Below are 15,987 nucleotides of genomic sequence, written 5' to 3'. Positions count from 1 at the left end.
TCCCTCGTTTACCCGCAGCTTGTGCTTTAAAAGGCTGGCATTCCCCCCCCTCCCCATTTAGGGATCCAAAGTTTGGAATTCTGTAATTAGAAAACAGTTTATTAAAATGATTATATATAAAGCTCATTAAATAGTTCTCAATCAGTGTCCTGACCTAATAGATGTTATTTCACCCAGATCATCTTAACTCCAATTGAAGTTGCTATTGAAGACATGCAGAAAAAGACCCAGGAGCTGGCATTTGCAACACACCAGGATCCAGCAGACCCCAAAATGCTTCAGATGGTACTCCAGGGCTCTGTAGGCACAACAGTGAATCAGGTGAGTGCTTTTTGCTGGTACTCTGTGATTTCAGTCATAAGTAGTAGAATTGGGAATGATTTCAAGATTATGTTTCACAAAGGCCACGAGTGTCAGATCCAGTGGAAAAAGATAGGTGTTAGGAGTGGTTTGCAAAAGACACGAAATATAAATGAAGATAGACTGAAAACAATTTTTTAGTATAATTGCAGTGATTAAGGTTTTCATGTCTTCCCTCTGTACTCCCTGTATTTTTCTACCTATCTGTTCTTAAACCTTCTATTAAGAGGGAGCTGATTCACTTAAAATGGCCTTTCCTTTAAAACCTCGTACTGAAAGAACATGATCTAGAAAGGTCTCATTTTCAGAGCTCCATTTGTACATGTGAATGCCTCCTTCCTTAGACACTCCCTGATGTCATCTTCTCCAGGTCTCCTTCACGTGAGTCGTGAGGAGGAAATAAGTAATGTGGGATCACTTTGAAAATTTCAACAATATATGTACATAAGATAATAAGATACCGTTGTTGCTTTGTCATATGCAGATTAGAAGCCATCCCATTATCTCCTTGTAATGGGCTCATTTCAGAGTCTCTTGCTGATGATTAGGGAATATTCCAGGGTAAGGGAAAATCCAGAAAGGTTTCAAGTAAGAATTTATATTGTATATCTTACCTATATTTTAGGTTAAAGGAACAAAGCCAAAAAGTGCCCTACCAAAGCAGAAATAAATATTTTAATACCTTTACCCCTAAAAACATACATGATTTGGGGGTTTTACTTCCAAGTGATATAACACTTACAAGGGATCATCTTTAATTTGCAGTGTTAGAACACATTTGGAATACTGAGGGAAGCTATTTTAGCAGAATCAAGTATCTAATGACCAGTGGCTTGGCAACTGATTGCATCTAGGGTAAATTAAGGACTGTAAAAAGTACAAGGCAAAATGCATTGATGAATATAATAGTCCTTGAATTCCTACTCTTTTTCATTGAAAAATACTCATCAATTTAATTACACTACCTAAGCACATAGATTTGGCATTAGAAGTTAAGAATATATGGCCAGAATCTGTGAGTAGGTTTTTTGTATTTTGGTTTTTGTTTTTAAAGATGTATTTATTATTTTAGAGAGAGAGACAGTACACTCAAGGGTGGGGAGAGGCAGAGGGAGAGAGAGAGAGAATCTCAAGCAGACTTCCTGCTGAGCTCACAGCCCGACACAGGGTTCGATCTCATGACCCCTGAGATGATGACCTGAACCAAAATCAAGAGTCTGACGCTTAACCGACTGAGCCACCCAGATGCCCTGAGAAGTTTCAATATAGCCATAGAAATATATGCATTACACTTAAATGTAGCCATCTCAGTGCTAGGAAAAAACCATTTGGGTGAATTCTACCTCTGATTTTAGAGAAGCAAAAACACACTTGTTTTATTTTCTTATTTTACAGGGGCCTTTGGAAGTTGCCCAGGTTTTTCTATCTGAAATACCCAGTGATCCGAAACTCTTCAGACATCATAATAAACTACGACTGTGCTTCAAAGATTTTACTAAAAGGTACTCAAGGCTTCCTGCGTAAAGACCCTCAAACTGAGAAAGTCCAAACCACAGAGTGGTGTAAGGGTCTTAAGGGACGATGGAAAAGAGAAAATCTAGGAAAGTGGCTCACAACGAGGAACAGTTCGTGTATAACTCACTATTCCTTCAGGGTGTATGCACATCCCCCCACCTCTAATACTCTATATTGCCATATTTTTAATTTTAAAGATTAGAAAAGCCTAGACTCAAAATTTTAACAGGAAACTATTATTAGACTGTTTAACTATTTAACCTGAGAGTTGTTATTTATTTTGAACCTTCAGTGTGAAGATTTTTGCTTCCCTTCCCTCATGAAACACACAGGCAACAACCTTGGAAGCAGAAAATTTGTGTTAAATCTTGTCTTTGTCATTGTGTGTCCTATTCCATGTCACTTAATCTCTGTGATCCTTCATTTTCTAATCTATTAAATAAGGATGATAATAATCTACTTCCCACAGGGAGGTTGTGCAAATGAGATGAAATAATATATAGGTGTGTCAGGGTCCCAGGACCACCCCCAGCTTTAATGATTTGCTAGAAGGACTCACAGGACTCCACATATAGTTGCAGTCATGACCATGATTGATTTCTGTGGAAAGGGACAAAGTAAAAACCCTCAAAGGGAAAAGGTACGGTGCGTGAAGTTTGGGGGGATCCAGATGTAGGCTCTAAAATCCTCTCTCGGGGGATTCACATAGGAGCTCCTGACTCCTCCAGCCGTGAGCTGGGATAGCACGTGTGAAATGCTGTCTGCCCGGAAGCTCAGTAGAGACTCTGTGCCAAGATTGTTGCTGGGGACTGTTCATGTAGGCACCTTCTCCCTGGCGGGTAGCAGAATTCCAAAAGCAGGTGTTCAGCATAAGCCACAATGTTTGTATAAATAGTGAGCCGCTCTTATCTTCTGGGAATGATTACCTCCCGAAATTCAAATTCCCAGACACTAACCGAGGGCTAAGCTTGCAAACAGGCCGTTGAAGGATAGCAGTCTCAAGCCTGCAGTTAACTCTTTTCTGCATAGACAATACTTGGCACATAATAAATAGGTGTTTGGTAAATATTAAATTTTGAAACAGTAGGAAAAACAGTCATTTATCAACTTGAGACCGATTCCTGCTTTACTAACACTGTAAGCACAATAGAGGAAATGATGGATTTTACGTGGTGATGCCAGGGAAGATGTCCCGCAGAAGCCGACATTCGATACGGACCTCGAAGGTTGAATATTAGTTTCTCAGGCAGAAAGGAGGAGAGGGGTATACTAAATAGAAAAGAAAAAAACCCAGCATGAGCCAAGTTCAGAGACTGCTCAGAGACTGTTTGGAGAAAGGTGACTAGTTTAATGAAGCTGGAACCATAGAATCTGTAAAGAGAAGCAGTCAGATACTGGGTAAGTCAGCTGGGGCTGGATTGTAAGAGAGCCTCGTGTTCCATGAAGTGAATGATGGGATGGTCACCGAACAAGCCGCATCAGAATCCAGTCTTTGACTCCCTTTTGTGGTTTCTCTTATCAAGTCATTCACTGAACATCTTTATCAGGGGTAGAAAATATTTCACATCAGTTTTGTCATCAGAAAATTACGAGGAATGCTAACATGTTCAAGTATTTTAAGATGGAATTTCCCCCGTTCTCATTGCAATAGCTATCATGAATTCTATCAGTTTCTCCTGCCTGAACATGGTGACTCTTTTAAAAGGCTTCAAAAAGCTTCATCGGAAATCTGAGATTTTAGGATCTGATTATCGGGCTAGACCACCTTCTGAGTTTGGCTTTAGGAAACAACAGGAAACATAGTTTCTAGTGTATGGAGCAGATGAACTGTGGTAGTAAAATAAAGAAATCTGCTTTATACTTCTAGAATTGACTGATTCCTAGCATTAACTTTCTTATCAGGGAAGTTTCGGATAACAACCAAAAACACCCTGCTACCTCTGTACCAGATGATCTTGAAACAATACATACTTCTTTAGGTCATAGACATTTAAGTGTAGATGGTTACTTTTCTTGCTGTTGTTTTGACTGCATTTTAAATCACACATCCTCCTCCTTGTGTATGTTGATGATAAGGTGATGAATTTCTGTAGTCTGCTGGTCTCTAAGTATTACCAACTGCAGAAAAGGTTTTCTTCTTAAATGACAAAAAGACAAAAAAAAACCAAACCCACTACATAATATAAACCTTATCAAGAAAGTTGTAGCCTTTTTTATTTATTATTTTGTTTAAGTCATGCTACCTTTTATTTTTTATATCAATATACATATATATTTATAAAATTCACTTACAGTATACATATCTTATTTTCAATTAAAGTTAAAACTTTCTAATGGTTATAGCATTTCATCAAATATTTGAGTTTAAGTTGAATTTAAGTATGGTGTGGCTCACCAGTGCATTGGATCCTTTTTTTCTTTTTTTTTTAAATTATTATTTTTTTGAGTATAGTTGGCACACAATGTTACAGTAGTTTCTGGTGTACAACATAGTGATTCACCTTCCCTATACCCTATGCCATGCTCACAAGTGTAGCTGCTGTCTATCATGGTACACTATTACAGTATCAGTGACTACATTCCCTATGCTGTGCCTGTTTTGCCTGTGACCTACTCATTGAATAACTGGAAGCATGTGTCTCCCAATCCCCTTTACCTTTTCTGCCCATCTCTCTCCCACACGTCCCTCTGGCAACCATTAGTTTGCTCTCTGTATTTATAGGTCTGATTCTGCTTTTTGTTTGTTCATTTGTTTTTTAGATTCCACATGTAAGTGAAAGAATATGGTATCCGTCTTTCTCAGTCTGACTTATTTCACCTAGCATAATATCCTCTAGGTCCATCCATGTTGTCACAAAGGCAAGATATCTTCCTTTTTTTGGCTGTGTAATATTCCATTGTGTATATATCACATCACCTTCATTCACTCATCCATCAGTGAACACTTAAGTTGCTTCCATATCTTGGCTAATGTAAATAATGCGGCAGTAAACATAGGGATGTATGTATCTTTTCTAATTAATATTTTCATCTGCTGTAGGTAAATACCCAGTAGTGGAATTATTGGATCATACGGTATTTGTTTTTAATTTTTCGAGGAGCCTCTATACTATTTTCCACAGTGGCTGTACCTCTTTTTCTTTTGTTAAAATTTTAATCATGAAATGATTGAGCCAAAGTACACGAACATTTTTATTGTCCCTTAGTATATCACACATTGCAGAAGGTTTCTAAGTATTAACATTGCCAAATACGCAAGTGTACTAATCTCAGTACACCTTGCTTTAAGTAATGCCATTTCGGTAGGGTGTCTGTTATTAATCAGTTTTAAAGGTACTTTAGTTTGCATTCATTTATTCCTAAAAATAATGAACACTTTTGCATGTGTTTACTTTTTATATTTTGGGGTTTATCTTTTAAAATTTGTTTTCGTTAAATATTGAATAGATTCAATATAGTATTTATAACACTGGCTATTAAAGAACAGGGAGACAAAAAATCACATACCACCCACCTTCTTAAGAAATAGCGTTCTCATTGCTTTGATATCCCCTCCTCGTATGTTAGTCTCTGATAGCGTCCTCCTTTCCTTTAGAGGCAACTATTATCATGAATTTCATGTTTCTTTTAATAATACACGATGTTTTGCATGTTGTTATATAAATGGACAATGAATATAATTCTGTGACTTGCTGTTTTCAGTGTCTCTGAGATATAATGTTGCTTTAGTTTATTTTTATATATTACATTGTATGACTATGCCATGATACGTTCATTTTTTTGTTAGTGGATATTTGGTGGTTTCCAGTGCTTTTGTTTTTATTTACAAAGAGTACTATTCAAATATCCCTCTATTTCTGAATTGACAAGAGATTTTCCAGGAGTTATATCCCTAAGAGTAGTGTTGGTTCATAGGTTCAACTTCAACCAGATAATGCCACTTTTTTTTCCCAAAGTGTGTAAGCCATTACACATAAGGGAGCTAGGAAAAAGAACACAGAAAAACCCAAAACCAGCAAAAAGGAAGGAAATAATAAAGATTAGAGCAGAGATAAATGGTATGGAAACTAAAATAAAAAATAGATCAATAAAACCAGGAGCTAGTTCTTTGAAATGATCAAAATTGATAAACTTTCACCCAGACTCAACAAAAAGAAAAAAACACAGAGAGAGGACTCAAATAAGCAAAATTATAAATGAAAGAGACAAATAACACCACAGAAACACAAACAATTACAAGAGAATATTATGAAAAATTGTGTGCCAACAAACTTGACAACCTTAGAAGAAATGGATAAATTCCTAGAAACAGAACAACCTACCAAAACTGAAGCAGGAAGAAATAGAAAATTTGAACAGACTGATTACCAGCAATGAAATAGAATCTATAATTAAAAAAAAAACAACTCCCAACAAACAAACGTCCAGGACCGGACAGCTTCACAGGTGAATTCTACCAACTATTTAAAGAGTTAATACCTATTCTTCTCAAACTATTGCAGAAAATTGAAGGGGAAGGAAAGCTTCCAAAATCATTCTGTGAGGCCAGTATTACCCTGATACTAAAACCAGATAAAGATACCACCAAAAAAAGAGAACCACAGGCCAGTATCTCTGATGAACTTAGATGCAAAAATCCTCAACAAAATACTAGCAAACCAAATCCAGCAGTACATTTGAGAAAATCATTCACCACAATCAGGTGGGATTTATTCCCGGGATGCAAAGGTGGTTCAGTATTCTCACATCAACCAACATGATACATCACAGTGATAAGAGAGGATAAAAACTATAGGATCATTTCAATAGATGCAGAAGAAGTATTTGGCAAATTGCAACATCCATTCATGATAAAAACCCTCAACAAGATAGGTCTAGAGGGAATGAACATACCTCAGCATAATAAATTGGTAAAGAAGAAGTAAAACTTCAACTATTTGCAGATGACATGATACTATATTTAGAAAACCCTATCGATTCCACCAAAAAACTATTAGAACTGATAAATGAATTTAGTGAAGTTTCACGGTACAGAATCGATGTACAGAAATCTCTTGCATTTTTATACATTAATAATGAAGCAGCAGAAAGAGAAATTAAGAAAGCAATCCCTTTTACAGTTGCACCAAAAATAATAAAATACCTAGGAATAAACCAAAGAGGTGAAAGACCTGTACTCTGAAAACTGTAAAACATTGATGAAAGAAATTGAAGATGACACAAAGAAATGGAAAGATGAAATGCTTATGGAAGCACACACACAAAAAAAATCGCTACCCAAAGCATTTTACAGATTTAATGGAATCTCTATCAAAATACCAACAGCGATTTTTTTAAAGTTTTATTTATTTAAGTAATCTCTGCACCCAGCATGGGCCTTGAACTCAAGACCTCGAGATCAAGAGTTGCTCACTTTTCCAACCCACCAACAGCATTTTTCACAGAACTAGAACAAATAATCCTAAAGTTTGTATGGAACCACAAAAGACCCCAAATAGCCAAAGCAATCTTGAAAAAGAAAAAACTGGAGGTATCACAATTCCAGACTTAAGTTATAGTACAGTGCTGTAGTAATCAGAACAGTATGGGACTGGCACAAAAGTAAACACATAGATCAATGGAACAGAATAGAAGAATCAGAAATAAGCCCACAATTATATGATCAATTAGTCTTCAACAAAGGAGGAAAGAATATGCCATGGGAAAAAGTCTCTTCCAACAAGTGGCATTGGGAAAACTCAACAGCTACATGCAAAAGAATGAAACAGGACCACTGTCTTTCACCACACACTAAATGGACTAAAGACCTAATGTGAGACTCGAAACCATAAAAATCTAGAAGAGAGTACAGATGGTAGTTTCTTTGACATCAATCATAGGAGCATTTTTCTAGATATGTCTCCTAAAGCGAGGGAAATAAAAGCAAAAATAAACTACCGGGACCATATCAAAATTAAATGCTTCTGCACAGCGAAGGAAACAACAAAAACTAAAAGGCAACCTGTGGAATGGAAGAAGATGTTTGCAAATGACATATGTGATAAAGGGTTAGTGTCCAAAATATATAAAGAAATGATACAACTCAACACCCAAAAACCAATAATCCAATCAAAAAATGGGCAGAAGACATGAACAGACATTTCTCCACAAAGAAGACATCCAGATGACCAAACAGACACATGAAAAGATGTTCATCACCACCATCAGGGAAACACAAATCAAAACTACACCTCGCACCTGTCAGAATGGCTAAAATCAACAACAAAAGAGACAGCAGGCATTTGCCATGATGTGGAGAAAAAGGAACTCTTGTGCATTACTGATGGGAATGCAAACTGGTGCAGCCATTGTGGAAAACAGTGTAGAGATTCCTCAAAAAGTTAAAAATAGAACTACCCTGTGATGCAGTAATTGTACTACTGGGTATTTACCCAAAGGATACAAAAACACTAATTCAAATACATGTACCCCTATGTTTATTACAGCATTATTTACAATAGCCAAATTATGGAAGCAGCCCAAATGCCCATAGATAGATGAATGGATGAAGAAGAGGTGGTGTGTGTGCGCGCACACACACACAATGGAATATTAGCCATAAAAAAGAATGAAATCTTGGCATTTGCAACAACATGGATGGAGCTAGAGTGTATAACGCTGAGAAAAAAGTCTGTCAGGGAAAGACAAATACCACACAATTTCACTCAGATGTGAGATTTAAGAAACAAAACCATAAGTAAAGGGAAAAAAAACCAGGCAAACCAAGAAACAGACTCTTAATACAGAGAACAAACTGATGGTTACCAGAGGGGAGGAGGATTAAAGAGTACATTTATCGTGATCAGCACTGAGTAATGAATAGACTATGTCAAATTACTATGTTGTACACCTGAAGTCAGTGTAAAACTTTACGTTAACTACACCGGAATTAAAATTAAACTTTTAAGAACTTGAAAACAAAATGTTTAAGACAAATTTAAATCTCACCAGTAATGTTTGAGAGTTCCTCTTGCTATACAACTACACTACTACTTAGTATTGTCTAACAGTTTAACTTTTACCAGTTTGATGGATGCATTTCTCTTTTTCAAAGAAGTCGAATATCTTGTCAGATGTTAGCCATTTCGCCTTCCTCTCTGTAAAATTACATGTTCAAGTCTTCTGCCATTTTTCTATTGAATTCTTTTCCTTACTGATTTCTGAGTATATGATCTGGATATATACTTCATTATTTGTAAGTATCGTAAGTATCTTCTCTGAATTTGGGGCTTGCCACTTTTTTTTTTCTTAATTCTTTAATGTAGCTAAAGGAGTCAGTCTTTTCTTTATGACTGTTTTTTGTATCTTTTAAACAAAAGGTGAAGAAGGCAAAAATGGCACTTGCAGTTGATTTTTGAGTATGGTTCAAGGTAGGGATTAGTTTGACTTTTGTGCATACTGATAATTGATAATTATCTCAGCATCATTTATTAGCTGTGGCATGAATTGGGTCAGATTTCTTTTCCATATGGATATTCAGTTGACACAGTACCACTTATTTCAAAAATTGCTCTCTCTTCTGCTTTGCGGTATTATTATAAATCAGGTGCTCGTGTTGGTATGCATCTGTTCTGTGATCTCTATTATCTTCCATTGTTCTGTTTCTCTTGAGCCAATATCATGCTCTCTTAATTACTGCAGCTTTGTAATAAACTTTGATATTAGAGCAATTTCTCTCACCTTTTGTTCAAGGACTATTTTGGGCCCTTTTCCTTTTGATATAAATTATAGAATCAATTTATCATTTCCTCCACCGCCCTACCCCCCTAAAACTAATAACCTGAATCTGTAGATAAGTTGGCAGTTGGAACTTCTTTAGAACTTGACTCTTCCAGTCCAAGGATATGACCTAGTTCTTATTTACTTAGATCTTTTGTTTTCTTAGTATTTTGATTTTCTTTGGAGGCCTTATATATCTTGATTTTATTCCTTGGTATTTCATACCTTTATGTTTTTGTTAATGTTATCTTTTAGAATTATATTTTGTTTGCTGGCGTACAGAGGGCAGCTGAATTTTGTATTTTTATATGAGGATATTGTCAAATTCACTTGTTAATTGTAATAATTTATCTGTAGAATCTTTTTTTTATTTTTACAGTGATGTTTGGAAGCTCCAGTACTGTTATTCTGAATAGCAGTATGATAGAGCACATCACTTTCTTGTTCCTGATCTAAAAGGAAAAAATGCTTACTATTAAGTATAGTGTTTTCTTCAGGTTTTTTGCAGATACTTTTAATTAGGTTAGAGAAGTTCCCACCTATTTGCTGTTATGCTGAATTTTCATCATGACAAATTTTAGAACGTTATCAAAGGGGTGTGTGTGACATTAGTGGAACAGTTTCCTAGTCTTGTTTAGGAGTTTTGCGACTGTGTTTATGGGAGAGATTAAATTACACTTTTTCTTTACAGTGCCATTAGGTTTTGGTATCCCAACCTTGAAATAGGAGTTGGAAACTCTTCTCAGAAGTGTTTTTCCCCTTCTGTACTGTAGGATAATTGTGTTACACTGGGATTACCTATCCTTAGAATGTTTAGTAGAATTTGCAGATTGTTGTTTTCTGTGTGGAAAGATTGTGATTCGACTTCAAGTTTGCTCTGTTCTTTTTATGTTGCTTAGCTCTTTACTTTTAGCTTTTTAAAAAATATATATATAAGCATTAAACACTATACGTTTTCCTCTGAACATCATTTAGCTGCAATTCTGCAAGTATTGATAATGTGTACATTGTTTAACATCCTATAACTTTGATCTATTAGGGTCCGGGTACTTTTTCTTAAATATCTGAATAAGTTGGACTAAGTACTGTTATCAAGGACGATTCATTTAAGCAGCTTATTTGAAAAGCAGCTTATTTGAAAAGCAGCAAACCACTGTGCCAGACGGCATTGTTCCTATAGAAGTGAGTAGGGTTAAATAGTCTAATGGGGATATATGGAAAATGGCTTAATATTTAACAGTAAAAAATATACAATTTTCAATTAAATGAAGACTGTTAGTAAATGTTAGAGTGTAAAAGAGCTCAAGTTGATCATCTGTCTGTTCCCTGCCTCACCCCCAATGCAAGAGAGGATATTTAACATTCAGCCGGAAAACTGAATGACATCATCATGGTGAATGTGTGTAATAGCATCAAGCTCTCAAACTATGCCAGAAGAAATCTCTTGGTAACACACTGTTCTTCCTAGGTGTGAGGATGCCTTAAGAAAAAATAAGAGCTTAATTGGGCCAGATCAAAAGGAGTATCAAAGGGAACTGGAGAGAAACTATCATCGCCTTAAAGAGGCCTTACAGCCTCTGATAAACAGAAAGATCCCTCAGTTATACAAGGCAGTATTACCTGTCACCTGCCACAGGTATGCTCATTTTTTTTCTGTTATTTTGGGTATCTTCAAGAAAATGAAATCTGCTTGAATTGTTTAATAGTAATTAGTGTAACTTTTATTACATGGTTTCAGCTATTGTCTCTTGAAACCTAACAAATTCAACTAGCCTACTATGAATCAGCCTTCAAGATAGAAGTCAGTTCTTTCTGTAATTTGAGAATATTAAGTTGTGTTAAATACGCATACTAACCAAGACACAACATGTAAGTCTGGCCTCCTAAAACTATTTCTTTTAAAGTCCTGTCACACTTTATTTATAGGGGAGAATTTACTGGAATGTATCAGAAGCCAGATACTCATTTTCCTCGGCCCTAACAGCAAATAGTATTATAGTATGTTCTTCTAGATTTGTAGTAAAGCAGGCGGCCCCACTGAGTATCAAGAGGGCTTCAGTATTTTTCTACACTAATTGTGACAAATAAAATAATACTTACCTTTAAGAGGTTGTTATGTAAATTAAATTTTAGGCATGTAAAGTTCCAGGGACAGTATTTTAACATTTTACTTTAACACCTGAATTCTGGAGAGGGCATGATAACTGCTAAATGTTAACTGCCCTTTTTTGCATTTTTAGATCCAAATATACATACAACCATTAAGTATTTTACCACCCTTTTCTTTGAACTAGCAACAGTAAAGCTATTAAACTGTACCTAGTTAATAAGTTAATATCTGGAAGGCCTTTGAAGTTGCTTATATGAAAACAATGTACATGCATGGTATAACGTACTACAAAAGAAAGTGAAATGAACTATTTGATCATCTGGAAATTAGCCCCTGTTCTTCAGTGATATAGAAAAAAAATCACACATGCAGTCAAAGAATGTCTACTAAGTGCCTACTGTAGGTCATGTCCCCTACATGGAGCATTACTGTAGCTCTGCAATAACAGGGAGACACGGGCCTTTTTAAAATCCTCTCTTAAGGATAGAGAACAAACTGAGGGTTTATGGAGGGAAGTGGGGGGGATGGGCTAAATAGGGGACGGGTATTAAAGAGCGCACTTGTGGTGAGCACTGGGTATTTTAAGTGATGAATCACTGAATTCTATTCTAGAAACCAATATTGCACTGTATGTTAACTAAATTTTAAATAAAAAATAAAATTCTGTCTCTGGCAAAATATTTTGCATCCACCATCCTCTACTGATACATTTCCTCTTAAAATTCTCAGTGGGAATCAACACCAGTCCCCTTTACTTTGTGCTTCCCCCTCAGTCTTTTTGGAAGCTTTGCCTCCATGTTGCCTTTACCCACCTCCACTAAACTCATTGGTGCAAGGTCCTGGGAAGAGGGTACTGGGTCCTTGACTTGCTTCCTTCAAATCTGCAGCCCATTTCTGTGGAGATATTGTATCCTTCCGATCTAAAGGAGCTTTTCCCTTAACACCATAATCCTGAGTTTTGCCTTCCTCTGTGATCTTTGTTATTTATGGTCAATCACACAAGCTTTTCTTAATTTTTTTTTTTTTGAATTAAACACTTTTGGGGGTTGCTGGTGTGGTGAACAGTGTCTAGTTTTCAAGACTGGTATTTTCCCTGGAACCAGAAAACCAAGCTTTGAGATTCAGAGATGATCTTTTCATACCTGCCCTCACCTTTCTTGGAGATCTAAGCCTCAGGGTTTAATCTTAATGGCAGGAAGGATAAACAAAAGAAACCAGTTTCAGGATGGAGAAAAATACATTAAGAGGTATTGAAGAATATTATCCTCTTCACTCTTAATTTCTTGAGAATTTAGAAAATAATATTTCTTTAGAATCTGTATTTTGCTGATTAACATAACCTGAAATATTATTTTGCAGTAGGCTTAAAAGCTGTTAAGATAGTGTTTCTCAGTGTGACCTGGGACACACAGAAGGGGATCCCTGAGGCCCTTTAAGGTTTCTAAATCAAAATTAATTTCATATTAATACCAAATATTTACTTTTTTCCCTGTCGTTCTTTCATGAGGGTACATAGAGTTTTCCAGAGACGACATGCAATGCAAATATTGTAAAAGATTGAATGCAGAAACAGATGAGAATTTAGGCTTTCTATAAGCTAGACATTAAATAAGAATGCCACTCTTCTAAAATTCTTACGTTTTTTAAAATAAACAGTGCTATTTATAGTAACCTGATGGGTTATTTTATAAAGTAATAATTTAAAATTTTCTTAATTTCTAATATGGTAAATATCAATATAGAATCTACATGAACAAAAGCTTCCTGGGGTCCTCAATTTTTAAGTGTAAAAAGGACCTAAAACCCAGGAGTTTGAGAGCCACCAAATTCTTAGGATTTAAAATTTTAAACAAGCAGCACCTGCCTTTCCCTTTTAATAATCACAAATATTTTCCTGAAATCTCTCCCCTTATCTCTTTGTTCCTGTTTTATCACAATTATGTAATACACCTATTGGACAAATGAATAAATTAATGCACTTGGGCAAAGTGATTACTGTAATATACTTTTAATCTATAAAACCAGAATATATAAGGCAGAATGTATAGGATGAACATGTAACTTGAAAGTTAAGAACTCTGATGACAAAAAACATTTTAAAAAGTTTTTGATGGCAAAACTTTGAGATAGCTCTGGCAGAAAGAAGTATGTAAAGCATAGTTTAAAGGAATATGCAAAAAATTGTTTACTTATATCCTTTCATTTTCTCCCCAGAGATTCCTTCAGTCGGATGAGTCTGCGCAAAATGGATCTTTAAAATAAATGCACTTGTCTTATTCATTTGAAGAGAGCCATGTATTCAATATTGAGTGTGAAAAGAAGATTTATTGAAAAACAAGACTTGGGGCTTTTTTCTGGAAATTCTAGCAGTAATTTACTACTCATTGAAGAACGCAGTGGCCAAAACAGTATCAAATGTAGATCACTGAAGTTTGAGAATCATGGCCATGGTTTCTCATGTTCTGGTAATATGCTGTTATCTTTTTTTAAGACTCAAAAGTAATGACTCACTATACATTTACTATTATTTATACCATAGCTAATGTTAAATTTATTTACTTTAAGTTTGTATTTTTTAATTTATATTACCATTTATAGATTCATTTTGGAACCATTTTAAATGTAGTAATGCTTATTTTAAAGGTACTATTAAATATGTGAACGTTTACACTAATTTTACTGAGTGAGACTTTAAAAATTTTTGTTGACAAAAGCAGAGAATCTCTACTTGATTCAAGAACTAGTTCCAAAACTAGCAGTTTTAAAAATGAAAACTGACATTTTATGGGCCAGAGCCCCAAATTAAGTAAGTGAATAAATGGGTAGAGGTAGATATTGATAACTGGTTTGTGAAGTCTTAAAACAGGTTTCTAAGGTATTTTCCATTTAGAACCCAAAATTTAGGATAAATTGCAGAGTAACTTTACCTGATGAAACTTTTGTCTATAAATAACAAATACTGGGATAGCTGCTACCAGTCACAGCTTAATCTTTGACTCTCAATCTTGTTACACTGATAGTAGTATGAACCTCAGGACTCTCAGCAACTAAAGTGAGTGATTCCTTTGTTTCAAATTAAACAAGCCAGTCATTTTATGAGTTTGGTCATCTCAACTAGTAAACCAGAAATCTGCTTTAGAGTGATCTTATATCACCATAAAAATGACACTGAGTGCTGGTGTTTGATTTTAATCTACCAGTTGAATGAAAAGTTTTATTTTTTAACACTTGTATAGACTTTATAAAGTGTCTGTAAAAGGTAAAATTAGCTGTTTTAATTGAAATTACGAGCTAATTTAAAATAACTCTGACATGAAAAACTAAGGCAAGAATCTTTTCGAAAGTATTTATTCCAATTACTTGGCAAGTTTATCCAAGAAACTACATATTAATGATTTTTGGAAGTGTTTTGGAAAATGTTTTTTTTTTCTTTGTGTAGTAATATAGCTTATAGAAAGGCATCATTTTTAATTTTCCTTTTGATCTATTGACCAGTGACATGAATCACTTAAAAAGTGATTGAATATGGTGCCTTCATTCTGTAGTTGATATTGAAACAAGATTTCAAAAATGTCTGCATCTCCTGAGACCACAGGGGGATGGCTGATATCCTTTCTCCAGCCTACCTGTATAACTAGCAGTATTATCTCAAATTCACCTTATCTACATCAATTCAAAGACTGAATCATAAAAAGATTTTTTCAGATGAGTCAACAGTATTGGACCAAAAGGGTTTGTGAACTGAGGAGTCAGAAAGGCATAACCTCAAAAACAAATTTGGGGACAGAGGATCCACATGAACAATAAGGAAAGACAAGGAGTCAAGAATGGAAATTCATTAAAACAAAAATAAGGTAACAAATACTCTCCTCTTTAGGGCAGGGATGGGGGAGGTATACATAAGGGAGCGAATATTAAGTAATCCCTAGGTCATTTCTCATTATATTATGTAGCGCTTGGAATATTTCACATAAATCTCAGTGATGGTATCAAGAACTCTAGAATTTATATAATTTTGATTTAATTACCATACAGTGCTGTTTTCTGACTTGAATAAAAACAGGCTTCCTCTGAGAACAGTGGTATGCTACTGAACACTTCCTTATTATCCACGTACTTCAATTTGCTTAAAACATCAACTTTCTCATATCAATCTATACCAATAGTTCTTAACATTGGCTGTCTCTTGAGTATGAGGCCCAGGCTTTATCCTAGAACTACTCCATCAGAAGCTTATGAGTAGT

The 15,987-nt window shown here is 35.3% G+C and overlaps 1 protein-coding gene across 5 annotated transcripts in view; it reads left to right on the top strand.

The window, feature by feature from the left end:
- DOCK7 (dedicator of cytokinesis 7) overlaps positions 1-14,023 on the top strand; it is a 201,817-nt gene extending 187,794 nt beyond the window's left edge. For all 5 annotated transcript variants that reach the window (XM_045802186.2, XM_045802187.2, XM_045802190.2 and 2 more), the window contains 4 exons: positions 178-321; positions 1,756-1,862; positions 11,102-11,269; positions 13,958-14,023. In XM_045802186.2, the coding sequence (XP_045658142.2) occupies positions 178-321; positions 1,756-1,862; positions 11,102-11,269; positions 13,958-14,000 (462 nt within the window). In that variant the 3' untranslated portion in view covers positions 14,001-14,023. The remainder of the gene's footprint in view (positions 1-177; positions 322-1,755; positions 1,863-11,101; positions 11,270-13,957) is intronic.
- Positions 14,024-15,987: the final 1,964 nt, after the last annotated feature.

Source organism: Ursus americanus, chromosome 12, assembly GCF_024610735.1.
Source record: "Ursus americanus isolate L20-20 chromosome 12, mUrsAme1.1.p, whole genome shotgun sequence".
In the NCBI taxonomy this organism is placed as follows: domain Eukaryota; kingdom Metazoa; phylum Chordata; class Mammalia; order Carnivora; family Ursidae; genus Ursus; species Ursus americanus.
This window is presented reverse-complemented; position numbering and strand designations above follow the sequence as displayed.